At 38.2% G+C, this 19,738-nt stretch overlaps 1 protein-coding gene across 1 annotated transcript in view; it reads left to right on the top strand.

The window, feature by feature from the left end:
• LOC135197440 (kinesin-like protein KIF20B) overlaps positions 1–19,738 on the top strand; it is a 329,336-nt gene that overhangs the window by 152,109 nt on the left and 157,489 nt on the right. Inside the window, 3 exon segments of the mRNA XM_064224510.1 lie at positions 9,404–9,543; positions 17,850–18,024; positions 18,196–18,381. Of these exon segments, the coding sequence (XP_064080580.1) occupies positions 9,404–9,543; positions 17,850–18,024; positions 18,196–18,381 (501 nt within the window).

Raw genomic sequence — 19,738 nt, 5'->3', positions numbered from 1 at the left:
AGGTGTATTAGGAAAAGCAGTATACAAAAAGGCAGAGGATTTAATCCTTGCAGGACCAGCTAAATATATACAGGCAGTCCCCAGTTATGGGGCAGTTCTGTTATTTGCGGGGTGCTAAGAAGCGAAAACTGCTATTAACCGAAACTCTGCGATTTATGGCACTGGTGTCTACTTAATGGTGCCTCTGTTAGGTATGTTATGACACCATAACTCTATTAGTGGCGCCTTATAGCTCTGATAACTGGAGGTCAGCGTGTTATGGCACCATAAATCGCTGATTATATGGCTCTAGACAATTGCCATAATGCCGGATCGCGGTTAACGGAGTCCGCCAATAACCAGGGACTACCTGTATAAAGCACACCCCCAGACCATCAAACTTTAAAGGTTAGCCAATTTAAGGGGGAAAAAAAGTGGAAAGAAAAGTCAGAACATTTTTCTGAACCTTCCTCAGGAAGTTGATTGTGAATACTATTTACAACCCTGTGCAGGGACTTATTCCAAGGCCCTCTTAAAAATATATGCTAATTTTACCAAGTTATGCATTTTTTTTCTAATTTATTTTCTTTTATTCTATAGAATTAAAATTACAGCTCTCACAATATCATAACAGATAAAAACTTAAATCAGTAAGAATATTTGTTGTAAAATATTTAAAAGATTTACTGAGATCGGGAGATGCAGTAACTTTTTGTGAGGTACAGTATAGCCTCGATTCAACGGACCTGGAACCAATGAACATCGGATTTAATGGACAAAATCTGGCCAAGGGGAGTGGTCTCCCACCACCCTTTTTGTGCACACACATCAAGCCTTTTGTTACTGTTTGGTTATGTTACTCATATTGTTTGTCACTCATTGCATCAAACATATGTATTTAAATGTACTAAGTACTGTATATCTACACAATAATAGTCATTAATAGACAAAGCCTAGTAGTTCCGGAACTGGGTCGTTCTTGTTCATGTGTAACTGCATGCATTCGTACATTGCTTCTCGTTTTTTGTCATGCCCTTCACTGTCTTCTCTTCGTAAGGGAGGTGAGAAAAGGAAATGCACTAACCTCAGCATTGGTGCAAAATTGAAACTTATTAAGAAGCTGGAGTGTGGAGTTACCATGTCCAAAGTGTGTGAAGAATACGGTACAAAAAAGCAAACCGTAAGCGGCATACGTAGGAGTAAGGAAAAACTCCAAGCTTTTGCAGTGGAGTCTGCTGTGGACTACGAAAGATAGGAAAGTTGTTGAGCATAGGCGTAAGCACATGAAAGTGTGCCAAAGTAAAGACCTGGAGGAAGTGGTCTACAAGTGGTATGTGCAAGGGAGGTTAGTGAATACCAGTGTTCGTGGAGTGGAGATTCTTGACACAGCTACTAAATTAGCAGAAAATTTGGGTATTAATTTTCAGTGGCAGTACAGGTTGGCTGTGGCGATTCTGTAATCGACACTGTATTCACAATAAAGCGGTACAAGGTGAGTCTGGTAGTTATGATGGAGATGCTGTGGAACTGTTTCGTGTTAAATTTCAGAAACTCATCAGGGAAGAAGACTGACATGTAAGTCAGGTTTACAATGATGAAACTGCATTGTTTTTAGCACTCACTCCAAACCAAAACCCAGGCATTTATGAGTGAGGATAAGGTTCCTGGGAAAGAAATTAACAAAGACAAATTTTCTGCTTTACTTGGGGCAAATGGTTTGGGTATGCACCAACTTGAGCCAGTTGTAGTATGTAAGGCTGCTCAGCCACAGTGTCTCAAGGACTGCATGCATACATTACCCATGATTTATTATAACATGAAAAATACTTGGTTCAATAATGAAATTTTCACTGATAGGTTTTTTTATTATTTTATTCCTGAAGTGCGCAATTTTCATAAGAACACGTTATATATTGCTCCTGTAGATGTAAAGGCTGTACTCCTCGACAACACTCCAGCACACCAGGATGCAGACCGACTCATTAACTCTGATGGGTATATCTAAGTTGTTTTCCCAACTAATACTACAGCATTGATACAACTGATGGATCAAGGGGTGATAATAGCATGCAAACGTTTATATCAGGGAAAATATCTTATGAAGTCTTGGTCGTCCTATAGGAAGAGGAAGATCTGATACAAGATACATACAATAGGACAGCGATCTTCAGACATAATCAAGCGTTACACCCTCAAGTCAGGAATCTACAATTTTGCATCTGCATGGGAAGAAGTAAAGTTAACAAGTTGGAGAAAGTTCCTGTTTGACGAAGATCCTAAACTTGACAGTAAAGGTTTTGAGCCTGATGATTTTCATCAAGTATTTCTTCGTACTAGAGAAACAAAGGTAACAGCTGAAAATTTGGAGAATTGAAAACAATGACATTGACCCTGGGCATCAACTTCATTTACTTGGGGAAATTGCCGATTCTATTCATGACGACTTCTGGCAGCAGCACCAGTGACTTTGAAGAAGGGCTGGGGTGGTTCATCCTAAAATTTCTTAGGTCCATGATTCAGTTGACACCCTTATAAAATATGTTGATTTGTTCAAGAATCGGGAAATTAATAGTTATTTTGAACATAGAACATTAATGGAATCAATAATTCTTGAACAATATAACGGTGGGAAACAGTTAAATTTGGATTCATTCTTCAAGCCCAAACCTGTGGCTCATGAGAGCAACCCCGTCTCTCCACCACCACCACCACCATTGTCTTCCACCAGTACACAGCCATTATCACTCCTCTAGTACCAACACTACGGAGGAGTTTATTGGCTTTCAGTAATAAATACGTACTATGAGTGCCCCACTGTAAGATCACATCATCATTAGACCTCCATACCATTACAGCAATATGTTAAAGGTAAGTTTAGGTAAACTTCAAAACTTTAAAAGTAACTATATAAATTTATACTGTACAATATTGAAATTTATTTACAATAGTAATTTGGTTAAAAAAAACAATATACTATACATTTATTTACAATAATTTGCTGTTGTATAAGAAGCACCCTCACATAAAACGAACCCCTATTTTACAAAGATAATTTGTGGAAAAACCAAACAGGCTAACTGACGATGTATTGTAAGCAATTTTTCGTAAGTTTGTTATTTATAATAAAATATTAAAAACAAAGCCAAATTATTAGTCCGCTATTACAAACTTAAGAAGAATTGCTTACGAAGATATGATACAGCGTACATTTGCTAGCTTATCAGCCATTTGCAATGAAAGGATGGAAGCAAATCATAGTGCTGCCTTGTTGCAGTAACAAATGGTCATATATGGTAAATTTCATTTAGCTTCTAAATATGAGTAAATTTACATTTGATTTCATACTTTATTCCAGTAGCACAATTTACTGCAATAAATAGGCTTGTTTTTCAATGTTTTATTATTAGCAACAATTTCTGTGCCTACCCAGTATGCTCAAAAGTAGGCTAGGTTATGACGCTTCAATTCAGTGGACAATCTGCTTTAACAGACCAGCTTCCCCCCATTAGTATTTTAAAACGAGGTTTCACTATACAGTCAAACCTTGGTTTTTGTACACTTCTTATTGTAGTTTTTTTTCTTCTTCTTCTTCTTCTTCTTCTTCTTCTTCTTCTTCTTCTTCTTCTTCTTCTCTCTCTCCATACACTTGGAAATTCTCCATGCAGGGCTCAGTGTGTGACTGGGCCCCATATCTAGTGCCCAAACAAAACATCCCATTTTCTTTTGTGACCCATTCTGCTTTTGTATTTGTTGTTTTTGTGCTTCTTGTGCTTTTTTTATTTGAGTGCAACTGCTAAATAAGTCATCATGGGGCCAAAGAAAGTTCCAAGTGCTACCCCTTTTGTAAAAAAGATGAGAAACACTAAAATTAAGAGAGAACTCTTAGCAAAGTGTTGGAGGAAGTTGAATTCTGAGATCTCATGAGAAAATGTCTACAACAAACGCTACTGTTAGTGAATTTAAGGCCAGCAGAGGCTGGTTTGAAAAATTCAGAAAATGAATGGGTATACATAATATGCCTACTTCAGGGATTAAGAACATGTTTGCAAAGTGGAATGATGTAAAATATTTTGTGGAGAATTATCAACCCAATAAAGAAGTTGTAATCCGTGTCTCCAACATGTTTAATCTCAAGCCGTGTTTAACTTTAGGCAAATTTTAAAGAAATGCCAGATACAAATGTCTCAGGATTTTTTTTTGTGCCACAGGCATCCAGTAACTCTTAAAGCTGGTCCTAGTGGCAGTAAAAAATTAAGAGGGGAAGTAACCTCAGATAGTGCTGGTAAAAAATGAAGAGAAGTAACCCCTGTTAGGTTCTTGATACCTGTAGTCCTTCCGAAGGAGATTTCCCTTCCAAACAATAACCTCTCCTCCTCCCTCTCCCCTCCTCTCTGTCTTCCATACTCTAACAAGTGTTTTCCATAAAGGTAAGAGTGATGTTAAATGTTCATCTATTCATTTCATTTGTCATTCAAATATTTCTAATACGTAGTTTTCTGCATGTAAAACTGTTTATTCCCTATATGTATTTTTTGTTAATATTGTTGGTGGTCTGAAACACTTTAATTTTATTTACATTATTCCTTATGTGAATTATTGTTTCGGTTTTCGTATGTTTTGGATTTTGCGGGAGGTTCTGGAACGGATATTTCTTTGCACTTTTCTTTGCAAAATTACAATTACTATAGCAGACATACTATCTAAAAGATAAGAACTAAAACCAACAGCAATCCCTCAGTATAGTATTTATGAACAAATAAATAATAAGGCATCATAGAATAGAGAGGGGCAATACATTCTCCATTGAGTCTCAAGGCACACTGATCCTCCTCTTTCATGTGCTGAGCTACTACAGTTGCCATAAGTTATGTATAGACTATTGGAATATTATGACCATCTTTTCTGCTAAATTCATCCAAATCGATGCCGTGTAATATTAATACTTTTATAAGCTAGTGCATCCATCGCTCAAAATCTGTTATAGATCCAATATCATGCCTGTCCATTAAGGGTTAAAAATAAGATACATAAATTAGCTTTGCAGCCTACATCATTCTTTGTATGTTGATTTATTTCATCCACATCATACATTGAAAACTTCATGTACATGTGTTTTGTGTCACCTTGTCATCATTCTGAGGTAAATACTTCAGTAACATTGTGGGGTCTGGAATCTGTAACTGAATGAAACTATTGCAAAATACATTGAGTAATGTATTACCTGTATAATATGTACTACAGACAGTCCCTGGTTATCGGCAGGGGTTCCATTCCAGGGCATGGTGATGAGCTAAAATCACCAACAACTGAAAAATCTGCAATTTTCTGCAATTATTGATGCCAATACCTGATTAATGGCACCTCTCTTAGGTATGTATCAGCGCCAATAACCAGAAATTGGCACATTTTCAGCGTTAGACAAGCCCCATAAAACCAGATTGCCAATAACCAGGGACTGCCTGTACTGGTTTTGTTCATACTCCTAAAATAGAGTAGTGAAAAAGAAAGGGAATAAAAAGTAGCCAGTTGTTATATAACTTTAGATTAAGAGTTTTTCTATAGATTAAGCAGTTTCTCTACCTTACCATACTGATGAAGTAGTACAGTACAGTGGTACCTCGAGATACGAAATTAATCCGTTCCGAGACGGCCTTCGTATTATGAGTTTTTCGTATCTTGGAACACATTTTACATGTAAAATGGCTAATCCGTTCCAAGCCCTCCAAAAACACCCCAGTAAATTATATTTCCAGGCCTAAAGCACATGTTCTAGGGTTACGACGGAAGAAATATGTCTCCTAAAAGGCAAAATACTGTACATACTTGAGTAATATTCAACTGCATGTAATGTTCAACCCCATTTTTACTGCATATATTAGGACTTTAGCCTATGTCCCCTAGCAATAAGCCTAGCCTATGTTAGCGGTTGCTACTGTAGCCTAGTCTATGATTCTGACATCTAAACCTAAGAGCTAAAAGCTTAGAATATGCCAATAAAATGTATAAATAATCAGTATGTACTCATTTCAAATAATTATTAATTAATCATTAACTATAATACACAAACAAACAAAAAACAAACCTTCCAATCGATTGTTTACATTCTTACGAGTATCGAACGAGCGCCAAGCAATCATTTTTCCTAGCACACAGTAAGCCATAAATTTTCATTAATATCTCTCTTCAACTAATGAAACCACCAAACAGTATAATAACATTCATTTCTTTTATATTCTTTATTCTATCTTTACCTAATGGAGATACCGAGTTACTGACAGCTGTAATGAAATATACGTAATACGTAACGTAATAATAAAACAGAAGAATTCTAATACTATTTGTTGGCAGACTGATTTATTTTATATTTTATGATATCTAATTCACAATTTTTTATTAAATGTATTGCATGTACTCATTTCAAATAATTATTAAGTAACCATTAACTATAATAAACAAACAAAAAAAAAAGCTTCCCAACATCTGTTTACATCCAGCACTTACTAGTATCGAACGATCGCCAAGCAATCACTTTTACACAGTAAGCCATAAATTTTCATTATCTCTCTTCAACTACTGAAACTACCTAACAGTATGATAACCATTCATTTCTATTCTTTATTCTATCTTTACCTAATGTTTTTTTTTTTTTATTAAATGTATTGCATGAATAAGTTTTTCAATTTACATCAACCTTTTACCAATAGAATACTTAAAAGCACAAGGGGTAGATGCTGACCAATAGGAGAGCAGGACCTTATGGGGTGACTAGCATCAGGAACCAATGGGAGAGTGGGAGGATGGTGGCGAGTTTACTCAGTTGGCGGCACGGGAGTTTTAAAATTGTTCTCGGTGGTCCGGGCAAATCTCAGGACTTTACAGCAACAACCTTTCGTATCTTGAAAACTTTTCGTATGTAGAGCAGTAAAATTTTTCGCATTGGCTTTCGTATCTCGAGTTTTTCGTAAGTAGAGCCTTTCGTATCCTGAGGTACTACTGTAATTGGTAGTTCTTGTTTAAAGTTCCTTAAACTATTTTTGTTATTGGGATTTTAACCAATGTTCAGTTTAAAGTGTTATTGTTCTTGATATTTAGTAATTATATAAAAATGGCAGAATTTCACAGAGACCTTTGGTTCAGCTTTTAGAAGTGGTGATGATGTTGGTAACGATGATGAGATGTGTATGACGACTTCTTTGGCAGTGAAGCATAATGTTGTGGTATATGGTAATTAAAGTTCAATTATAATTGTAATTTATTTCTCAGCATAGATACTGTCAAACATTAGATTGTTCCTACACAATATACAAACCCTCAGTCCTTTACAATAGGAATTGCTTAAGGCGAAGCCTAGACACAACTGCTGAACTTTTAGACAAAGTGGTTCGTTAGTTAACTACCAGACGCAAACATTCCAATTTGCTTTTGGCCATCATTTAGAGAAGACATGTTTTCACCGCTCTCTGCCTCACTTTGCTGTGCTTTCCGTTTACCTTTATGTTGGGATCTTTTGTTTCTTGTTCTGTGTAGTACATTTATTGTTTTGATTGTTTTCATTGTCTAGGGTGTGAGTACTCTAGGGATAATACTTGTAGTGAGTATTGTGACTGATCTCTTGAGTAGTGGGGGAGGTTTGATGGTAGGAAGCACTACCGGAGGAAGGCTTCCAAGGCTTTGCCTGGGGGTAACATGCCCCCTACGACGGCCTTGGTTGCCGACCCTTCATCGTTGTTGCCCACTCCCAGCACGCTTCCCGTACTTGTTGTTTCTCCGTCGTGGGGAATCTTGCCTTTGCCTTCCTCATCTAATTCGGAGGGAGAAGAACGCCGGTTGGAGGTGACCAGGATAACACTCCTTTAAGGGGCCTCCTCTTACTCCAAAGGGGAACTATCTCCTTTGGAGTGAGGGGGGACTCCTCCCCTTATTCCATCTTTTGCTTCCACAGGTGTTGAGTTGCCACTGGAGCAGGCATGGGCCTCCTTAGGTCTAACAGAACCTTCTTCTGTGAATGGGTTGTTGGTCCACTTAAATAAATCTTTACTATGGTAACTCATGCTGCGATTACCACCACTACAGCCACTGTAACAACACAGGTTTGTCACGGTGCTGACAATGGTGTTTGCCCATCACCCCGCCAATGGGACTCCCTCGGTGGTGATAGGCACTCACCCCCATCTGCCAGCCCCCGGTACATCTGTGCCTCCTCCTCTTGGATTCAAGGTGGGACCTTCCCCTGCTCCTGCTGTGACACTATCCCTGTTGGTAGTGTCGGAGGTTACTCCTCCTATGGTGACGACTTCTTTAGTTTCCGAACCTGTCTCTGCTCCTACCCAGTCATCTGTTGCCCCTTGGATGGGGGACCTGACTGAAGGCAGAGGTAAAGTCACACCAGACCACCTTCACTTCACATTACCTTTGGGATATTGCCCACAGGTCCTTGCACACTTTTTCCTTGAAACCAGTGGTGGCTGCTTAACAAGTTGTGTAGCATACTCAGCTCCTCTAACTGGACAAGGTTGCATCTCAACTTCATTGTACAGTATGAATGTGTATGATTGCGAGAGTGACTGGCTGTCCTTTATCTCCTTCATCCTACTCTATTCCTTTGGGCAGATAGCACTATATGGACCGTTATCTTTTGGACCGGACGGCCGATGCAGGTCAGACACTCGTTTGAGCTACCAATCTATTTTCTTTGACTAGATTATAGAAGCATATATCCTCTCCTCCCCCTAGCAAGGGGGAGAAGGATGCCTTGACATAAGACAAGCCAAATATATTTTCAATTGCCTAATTGTCTCTTGACACTATGGTTCTTTGCTTTTTCATATGGAGACTTCATCCTTCTCCATTATGAAATAGCCCAGAAGTCTGACCTTTGATCTCGCGGTTCACAAATTAATCAGAAGCTTGACTTGCTTCCTTGCTGTGGTGACCAGGAAGGAAATCTCAGGTGTGATGAACTCCAGTCGGTTCATAGAGGCTCACTCAGATTCCTCCCACCAATCAGTGAGTCTTCCTATTGTAAAGGACCAAGGTTTTACCTATTGTGTAGGAGTGTGGGAACAAATCACAATTTTTGAAAGTAAATTTTATTTTCCTAACTATAAAAACCTGAGGTCCTTTACACTTATGCTCACCTCATGCTACCCCTCAATCTGTTCCTGGGCTTAAAGCAAATTGGATGGTTTACATCTGGTCTGGAAGCACTCCAGACTACTGGATTGGTAGTTAACTAATGAACCACCTTGTTTGAAAGCTCAGTGGCCGTGTCCAGGCTTCGCCTTAAGTAATTCCTATTTTAAAGGACCTCAGATTTGTATAGTTAGGAAAAATACAATTTACTTTTGAAAATTGTGATTTTGGTACATGAAGCACCATCTGTACCTAACGTTATTAATGTGCTGTTTGTTTATGATTTTTGCAGGCTTTGCTGACGATGATTAGTCAGCTTCGAGACAGACTTTTACAGGAGCACAAGGAAAAGATACAGTTAGAAGAACGTCTGAGAGATGAGCTTTGCAATGAGTATTCCCAAATGATAGTTAAAATTGAAAACTCCTGGAGGTGAGAATTGTGTGGAAAACACACATCTTGCTAAATATGTTTGTTCTTTGAGCTAAATATGTTTGTTCTTTGCAACCCATTTGTCATAAGATACCTTAATTCTTGTAGAACTAGCCCCAAGTCACACCATTATCCTGAAAAGAATGCACATGTTTCACTTGCCTGGACTCCCTCCACCTCTCCTCATATAGACATTCATTTGTGTAACTCAGTTGTGTCAGTATCTTGGCAACACACTTTCAGATTGTGTGTGTGTTTGCACAGGTTTCATATATATATATATTATGTAAACGTCTCATCCTGTTTTTGTGGTATTATTTACTAGCATGTGTGTGGTGTTGGCAGCCTCTATCTGTCTTCATGTACAGAATTTGAATAAGTACCTAGTCTGTTGTTATTTAGGGATTGCTCAGCTGATCACATTTTTAAAACATTTATTTTGATTAGCACCCATCATTTTAGCTTTTAAACAAAGCAGTGCACAGTTATGAATACATTAGGTAGAAAACTGCAAATCTGTCTAGGTAGAAGCTGCAATGACCCTAATAATGAGTTGCGCCCTCATCATACCAGCAATAAAAATATTAACATGGACGATTTTTCTATATATACTACAGTATTGAACATAAAACAAAATGAACATAGCTTTTAATACTTTAGTAAAAATAGACACATGGGCCTCATCAGTAGGTTTCCAATTCTCCATAGGAAAAGCAACATGAGTGATGTCTTAAAAATATAAAGTAGAAGAAAGTAATGAAATTTACTTCAAAGTTAGACATTCATCATGGTCCTTTTACAACTCAAGGATACCAAAATTAGAACAGCAATGCAAATATGCATACAACATGAAATATACACAAAACAATTCTTATTGTCCTAGGAAAATAAAGAATTTCTAAGGGAAATATACCACTTTCGCATCACCCTTACACTCAAACACACATCAATTTTCTAAAACTGCTTAATCTACAAAACCAACTAAATCAAATCAAGAAAACAATTGAAAAATATATGTACACTCAGTACCGATTTGCCCTTTAACACTGGGGACCTCATTAAATCAACTCACTGTCAAACAGATGCATATACATATATCAATACCTTTCCTCTATAGACAGAGTGCCAAAGAAAAGTATTAATCCACATCAACAATAGATACATGTCTCACAAAACCACTCCTCTGTGAACACAGTTCCAAAGAAAAGTATTAATCCACATCAACAATAGATACAAATAGTATCACAATACCACCCCTCTATGGACACAATTCCAAAGAAAAGTATTAATCCACATCAACAACAATTTGTCTTTTTACATAAGGTCATCCCTGATTGCACTGTAGTCTATCAAAGTACATTTTGTCTCAAAACATCAAAAGGTTCAACAGTTCTTTTAACAGCCTGCAGCTTCAGATAAGGGCAGATATCTTCATAAAACTTTTGGATCCATCCTTGGAAGGTGGAGAAGTCCGACTCCTGTATCAGACAAGAGAAAGAACAAACTTTATTGACATTTACAACCCACCCCCCAAAATGTTTAACATAACAAAAAAAAATATATTACCACAGCAATTTGCTTCAGAAAATACAAATTAGTCTCTTTTTCAAACCTATTACATTTCCCCTTACCAGAGAAGTAAACTTCTTTTCCCTTATCGTACAAAATAAAAAAAATCCAAACTATACCACAGTATGAGATATGCAGCCATATCAGCCAATGAAACATACTAATATTCCTTGCCTAAAAGTGTTTCTATTTTCACCACAGAATTATGTGCTATAAGATCAGCCTTTAAGATTACTAAATGTTTGCCGTCACAAAAATGTGCAATTCTTAACAACTGTGTGTGCCATGGGAAACCCTTCAGAAATATAATCCAAAATACATCATTGCACAACAAATAGAATTTTCACTTCACAGATTATATGAAGATGGCAAAGTTGTAGAAATAAGTTTAAGTCCTGCCACTTAGACATCAAAGGAAACAAAGAAGCTGTAAAGTAGCCAGATCTGCAACTACTGTGACCAGATAACAAACAGATCTTCCCGTTGGTGATTATATAACATCTCTAAAACCTATTATAATGAGTAAATTGTAGAATAATGTCACAGTTAGCACAATGGTACAAAATTAAAACAAATCAAGCCCAATGTTGGAATATGGAATTCATCATATCAAAAGATGAGATCTGACAGCAGTGTGTTCCTTCCAGAGCCTGGGAGCCCCTTTTATATGGTGACTATCTAGGGATTGTTCCCCTCCTGGGTCAGTGGGGCCAACGCCATTTTCTTCTTTTTCAGACTCGGATGCGAAGTTTACATGTCATTCAAGGGTACCAATCTTAGACGGATAGCTTCTCTGATGTGCTTTTGTCTGCTTCTGTGGCATCTCATCTCCTTCGGTGTTTCGTCATCTGATGCCCTTCACTTTGGTTCCTCTTTTGTCATATATATATAAGAAACTTATCATCACAATTTTGTTTGAATATATGAATAAGCCTGCTCTTACAAGTTGTAGTAGTTTTTGCTTCTGTAGAGCAGTCTGCTCCTTTTAATCTTCACCTTCTTCTGTCGGTGCTTTCCCTCGTTTATGGATTGGGGTTTGTTTTTTGAGTTGTGGATTTCTCTTCAATTCCCTGCAACACAGAACACCAGGTGCACGGTTTCCTTCGATACGACAAGTTGAAGTGGCAACTTTGTGGCAGAAGCAAAGCTAAGTGAAAAAAGCAAGCAATCTCCCCACAGTTACGTTAATTGTACAAGCTGACAAAATTTCCCACAGCCACACTTTCCCCTTTACATTACTTTTTACCTGCAGGACAATTGGTTTACCGATATACCGAACACACAAAACACAAACATGTACTCACCTCAGACTCCAGATACTCAGGGCTAGGCTGTGCTGACCGCTGGATATAGGCTAGCCGAGACAACCACTGCTGATAATCACAATACAAACCAACCAACCGAGAACCACAACCCCACAACAACTTAACAACCCGACAAATCACTGAGCAGACGAACACCAACAGCTCGAAATAACACAACAACCACACGACTTACCTCAGCACAACAACCCGCCAACACCAACACTGCCCCAGCCACCACTCACAGACACTGAAATGCACTACTAACCTCTTCAACTTCACCACAACCAGACAGACACACGCACAGCAACTTTACACCAAATTCAATCAAATAACACATCACCTGGCCATCAACAGACAAGACTGCTGCCAAAACCAACTCTATGACCTCAGTGAACGCCTTACTGCTTTTGACTCTTGTAACACACACCTGCCACTGATATACACAACAGAGCACCACAACAGACACGCTTATGACCGCCACTCAATCACTCCCATTTATTCTTCCACCAATCTCTCTCTCTCTCTCTCTCTCTCTCTCTCTCTCTCTCTCTCTCTCTCTTGCTCTCTCTCTCTCTCTCTCTCTCTCTCTCTCTCTCTCTCTCTCTCAACCCTTGGAGACGTTGTCAAATATAAACTGCCATCATTACTCCTCCATAACTTGTGTCACCAATCCTAGTTCTGGGAATATTCCACAAACTAATATCTCCTCCACCCTTGTTTCTATGAACACTCGGGCAGAGAGAGCAACCGATGTTTGTCCTGTATGTGACTTGGTAGCTCGTTCGGGTTCTTTGATTTCTTTGGAAATTTGAGACTTAGAGGTTGCTTGTCTCGAACCAACTATTCTCACCAGATGGTTCAAGATAAAAACAATGTAGAGATTCTAGCAGACATTCCAGCCAAAGAGTTGATGCTTTTTGCTTTGTTGGATGTGAGAAATTCTGGAAGTTTGGGGATGTGTTTCCAGCATTGGCTTTGTCTCCTTGACGCTCACACTTCTGTAACTTATTTTCAGATATACACGACTTGACCAGGTTTGACTATCATCTTCCTGTGATTCAAGGACAGTAGCCAATGAATGGTGATCCTTCCTTTGATGTATATGAGCAATTCTTCACAATCATGGAAATGTTTCCACCATAGGACTGTTGTTGACTTGATGTTCAAATGTCTGCTACTTTAGTCACAATCCTTTCAGAACACATTGTTGATCAACAGTGGTCCCCCCGTATTCGCGGGGGATGCGTACCAGAACCCCTGTGAATAGTTAGTACCCGTGAAGATTTGGAACCCCTATAAAAATGCTGAAAACAGCCTATTTTGTTAGTTAAAACTCAAGAAAAACCCACTAAAAATTTTTTTACTTGGGTTTTCTTTAATAGTTTTATCACAAAATGTGCATTTTATGATGAAATTGATAAAAAAAAAAAAAAAAAACAGGAATTTGTGGATATTTCTCCTTAGAAAATACTGCGAATATGCGAATTTTCCGCAAGTAATGCGGGAAACGTTCCCGAGAGAAAACTGCGAATGTGTTAGTCCGCAAATTCGGATGACATGGACTTGAGAGTTTCTGTGCGACTGTGGACATGTTTTCAGCCAAGGCCGTTGTCTCCTTGTCGATTGAACTTCCGTGACTTAGTCACAGTGTTTTCAGAACTCCGCCCGATTAATGTTTCCCCAGAAGGCCCTCTGCTCTTCCAAATCTCACATCCATAAACACACGTATGTATGTGTATCAGTTATGTGCAGTTTTTAGGCCTCTCTCTTTAGCACCTCTTGTGTCTTTGAAGAGATGGTGCCCGACATTGGATGTACAGCCGTGTATCTACGCATTTGTTGTTTGGTGTGGGAAGTTGTCTCAAGATGGATTGTCTGGGAATGGACAGTTGATCTCGAACATGTCCATACAACACGTCTGTGCAATGCCTTTTGGTCACGTAGGTAATTGCCAATAGCAGTTACCCTAGTAACCGCCAATTGTAGTTAACATAGGAATGGCCAATGGACGTTCCATAACGTAGGTAGGTGAGAGTTTGCTCAAAGTCGATTGAATTTGTTCAATCAGACCAATATGGCTTTCATTTTGGGAATTAATGTTTTTTTTGTTTACCCAAAGACTAACCCCTCTCAGGTAGAAAGAAGAATCCTCTTGCTTCATCGTTTATATTCAAATTTGGATTGTCCTATGTGAATATTAACTTTTGATTTCCTGTGCCAAGGTAGTTACAGTTAATCAATAGGTTGGTTCATTTTCAGTGAAGTGCTTATGAAGCAGGAATCAGTTAATTCTGATTGGACAAGGTATTTTCCTGGTGTGATTAGAATTATTTTCTAACTCCATAGATCTACAGATCAGACCTGTTCTTCAACAGGTTAGGTCTGGTTGGTACTAGAGTCTAGACAAAGAAAGCCTTTAAGAACACCTCTGGATTTTCTTGGTTAAAGAAGGGGAAGGAAGTATCTCCTGTTTTTCAAGAACTTGGGGTTAGGTTTGGTGACTTACTTAGCCTAGCCTAGCTAGTTCAAACCTATCTTTATCAACTTAGCCTAATCTAGCTAGTTCGAACGTATCCTTTTCAAAACTGCTCTTCAATATCCTGGAGCATGTTCTTCTGGTTCGTGACTTCCGCAAAAGGATGATTTTCCCATTCTTCAAGAGTATGGGATTGGGTTAGGTGGGTTGGGTATAATTCCTAACTTAGACTAACTTTATATAATATATCCAGTTATAACCAGATTGGTTCTGTGCCTCAGTCTAGTTCTTCTTATCTCTACAGGAATTAACGTCCCTCTTTAAGCTTTATGTTATGTTGCTCAGGAACGTCACCATGGTGGTTCCTCAAAAAAAAGTTGGAGGCCTCCATATTCTGGATTATGATGTAAACACACCAAGGGTTCAGGATCAGTAGCTTTCAAATTTGTCCTGAAATTTGTGGCTAAGACCCAAAATCCCTCGGTTCACAATGATAGATTTACCCCATTTTCCTTTCCTTCCCTTATGGAGTTTGTAAATGACCACCCTCAAGAGTTACTATTTTTGCCCCATCAGAGCACTGCATTGCTATCTAAAATGGACTTAGGTGTAGTAGACTTTTTGTTAGCATGAGCCAAGCAAAGAAGGAGATGTCCAAAAATACCATTTTGTGATTAGGCAAGCCTACTCCTCTCCTCATTATCCAAGTTCTGTCACGAATACGTACTGTGTGTAGAAGCACATGACATCAGAGGAATAAGTTCTTCCCTGGCCTTTAAGAAGAACTTTTCTGCTTACAGGATTTTCAGTGCTGGTTCCTGGCTTCATCAGACCACTTTGACTTCCCTGTCCATGAAGGATATTGCCCACAGGTCCTTGGGTCCGATGGTAGCTGCCCCACAAGTTGTGTAGCTCATCCAGTTTTGGACAGTTCTCATCTTGCCTAAGATGATAGTGTGGAAGAGAGAATGAGTGAGATGTCTGGTCTCTTTTCTTTCCCTTTTTTTCTGTCTTCAGTACCTACAGCAGTTTGAAGAATAGACACATCATACGTTGGAACTGGCTTGATGCAGGTGAGCGTTGCAGTCATATTGTTACAGAACTTTTTATATTCCATACATCTTACAAATCTGCTTCTCAGTAGCTTCTACTCCTTTCTCCAACAAGGGGAGTGAGGAGCTGTGACAAACCCATTTCGTGCGGCTGGCATGGTTTGTTGCTTGAACAGATGTAGTTCTCTTTGGCTTCCATATATGCAATAAATCTGGACATGTTACATTGTATTTAAACCCAGTGGACTGGGTGTTAGATACCTACGAATCTAACATATCAAAGGCTTAGGGCTTCCTTTTAAGAATCCTCATTTCTAAGAAGAATGATCAAGTGTGCCAAACCTCCAGTCGGTTTAGGATTCTCATACCTCCCTCCAAGTATGAGTCTATCCTATTGTTAAGACCGAAGGTTTGTTCTGCCTATAAAAAAATGACAGTGACTGCCCACCTCTAGCCAACCCTCTTAAGTCTTTAACCTTCTTATGTCTTTTCTTGGGTTGAAAGAAAGACTGAATACGTCGCCAGTTCCAAGCATGGTCTCTTAACTCGTTTCCATATTGGCTACATATCGGATGCCAGATGCCACAAATTCCTTGTGTATCCAATTTTTTATTGTTTTTAACGGGTTTCCAGCTGACACAAGAAGATTTATCCTAATGTTAAGACCTCAGGTTTGTTAGCTATGAAAAATACAAATTAATTAAAAATTTATTACTTTTTTCATGTTGATTTGGTCAGTTTTTTGTTTGACCCTTTGGTATTTGATGAATAGCCTACACGATACAGTTTCTCTATATACAACCTGTAGAGTAATATTAAAATGTGTGTGAATGCCCAAAAATGTAATCTACATTAGGTGTCAAGTTTTGGAAACAGTTTAAGAAATATTCAGAATCTCCATAGTTTTCAATTAATCCAATTTTAGAATTTTTAAAGAGATAAGTCAATTAGTAAAATCTAGACCTTATCAGTCGTAAAGACATCCTTCTGGCCAGCCCTGTGATAACTAAATAAATTAACTCTTGTCTGGTGAAACTACTCAGTAATGATGATACTGGTGATGAGGATGACTTGGTTGATCTTGTTGCTAAAAGAGGTGGTGCCACCTCAAGAGGGGCTGGATAGCCTATGGCAACTCTGCAAATTATGTCAAGTGCATCAGTATGGTAGTCATGGGTTGTTAAGAAGGATAGTAACAACCATTCAGTCATGGTAAGGCAAGTGAATTGTGTTTTCACTGTCAAGTATTTATGTAAGTTTTCTCATAACTCATTGATAACATAGAATTTTTAGAAGAATATTTTTATAGCACTTTAAAGAGGGATATTATTGATTTTTTTAATGAAATTAGGCATCTCATAGAATATATCACATTATGGCATCCTGCATTCTCTACTGATGAGGACTGGGTCACAAGTGTTGGTTATGAAGTTATTTGGGTTGTTTTCAGACAAGCTTACTCTGATACTGTATACTGTATATCATTCTTATTGCACTTACTAATATAATCCTACCCTGGGACTAAGTTTATTTAATTTAATCTTAATTTCATATTCTGCCTTTTATTTGATGTATTGCAGTGTGACAATGCCAGGTATTGTGTATGGAAATATTTATGAGGTTCAATATTCATAAGATTCTACTTAGGCGCTCTATATGTGCAACTTTAGTGTCTAATGAATCGGGATCAAACATAACTGTCATTTCAGTTTCTTATAATATAAGGAAGATTAAGACAGATTTGGTATGTAAGCAAATCTTTAGAATCACAGTTCACAAGTTGAGGACATGAACTGTATAATGTATGCTGTTAGGATATTTACATATATTTTAATACGAAATTTGTGAAATTTTGAATTTTTCAAATAAATTGCTTGACTGACTAAGGATTATGAATTGTTGCAGCCAGAGACTGAGAGAACAACAATCTCGATTAGAGGAGTATAGCGAATTTAGGATTAATAATCTAGTGAATTCTGTTAAGAAAGCTGATTGTCGCAAACGTCTCCGATCTGATTATGATCCTGATGAAGAATATGTGCCCTCAATAGATCTATTTCAAGAGCAGCAGAAAGTGAAGGTTAGTCAGTAAATAATGTGTATGAATATGGAATGCAATTCATTATTTATTAATTGAAGATTGTAGTTGTACTTTAATTGCTGGTTTTATATTTAAAGAACTTACTATTGTCAACCAATTTTCTTTTGGAAGAACTATCATTGGTTAACTGGTAGTGTCTTTTGTGTTCAGGAACAGGTATGTCAAATAAAAGAACTTGAAATGGAAAATGGACAGCTGAAAGAAGAATTAGAGGTTATAAAACTCTCACAGAAAAAGATGAACGACCAAGTAAACCGAACTCGAGAGGAAAATTCCAAACTTACATTTCAGCTGGCACAACTCACACGACATGTGGAAAATACAGATAAGGAATTGGTAAGTTCAGGTATTTTGTTTGTACGATTGAGCGCTTGGATGCTGGAACTGTAATATTGTAATGACTTAGATGGAGAGTATTAAAAGTAACAAAAGGAAAGTGAGGAGGAGAATGGTAAGATATAAAAAGGAAAATAATGACATACATGGAAAAGAGAATGTAAAATCTCGGAAGAAATTCCCAGAACACTAGTAACTAATTTTTATTTATTTTATTTTTAGTCAGTTGACCTAAATTTTAACAGTATTGGATTTTTAGCTTTAGTATTGCTTTTGTTTTACATATAATCCTACCAATAATCCACAATATGCATACATATAAGTATAAATTTTGAGCTGTAGGCTTGCTTAGCAGTTCAGAAAATAGTTAAAAGAAAATAGAGGGGTTTTACTTGGTTTATCAGCCTACCTCACCCTCCCATTTAACTTTCCTCCAGTAGGTAGAGATAGAGCAACTATGTTCTTTGCTTCAGTTAGTTTTCTGCTGTTGGTGGTCTCTGTATGTTGGAAGTATTTTGATTGTTTTTCATTTGTTTTCCTGGTAAGTTAGTAGTTCTACATTTTCATTGGCATGTCCACATTCTCAGGAGCATGAGTAATCAGAGTCTCGCTCAAAGGGGAGATCTCCAACCGCTTCCACCTCTTGTTCTTGTAGTTTTCTATAGGTACAGTAGTACCTCGAGATACGAAAGGCTCAACTTACGAAAAATCCAAGTTACGAAAGCCAATGCGAAAAATTTTACTGCTCTACATACGAAAAGTTTTCAAGATATGAAAGGTTTCTGAAAGTCCGAGATTCGCCCGATAACAATTTTGAAACTCGCACCGCACGCCGCCATCTTAGTTATAGTAGACTCGCCACCATCCTCCTGCTCTCCCATTGGTTCCTGATGCTAGCCAAGCCATGAGATCCTTCTCTCTGATTGGACAGCATCCCTCCCATCATGCATCTTCTATACGTATGTGTTGGCGTCCCTTAGCTCGGCCACTCCGCACCCGAAACTTTACCGTACGCAATCGGCATTCGTTCGCTCCAACGATTTCGTTTAGTAACGTAAATTCGTTAGTGATTTCGTTGCAGTACATATTATCGTGTTGTGCGAAGACTGTATATTGTGTAACTTTACGTAAATTAACGTAGTCATGGGTCCCAAGAAAGTTGAAATTCACGGAAAGAAGCACATGCTCTCTTTGGAGACAAAGATGGAGATCATAAAGAAGTACGAAGCTGGTATGCGATTGAGTGTGATCGCAAAGGAATACGGCCGTAATCCGTCGACAATAGGCACCATCCTTAAACAGAAGGATGCCATCAAAGCAACTACACCATCGAAGGGCATCACTATTTTGTCCAGCA

This window comes from Macrobrachium nipponense, chromosome 21 (assembly GCF_015104395.2).
Source record: "Macrobrachium nipponense isolate FS-2020 chromosome 21, ASM1510439v2, whole genome shotgun sequence".
Lineage (NCBI taxonomy): Eukaryota > Metazoa > Arthropoda > Malacostraca > Decapoda > Palaemonidae > Macrobrachium > Macrobrachium nipponense.
This window is presented reverse-complemented; position numbering and strand designations above follow the sequence as displayed.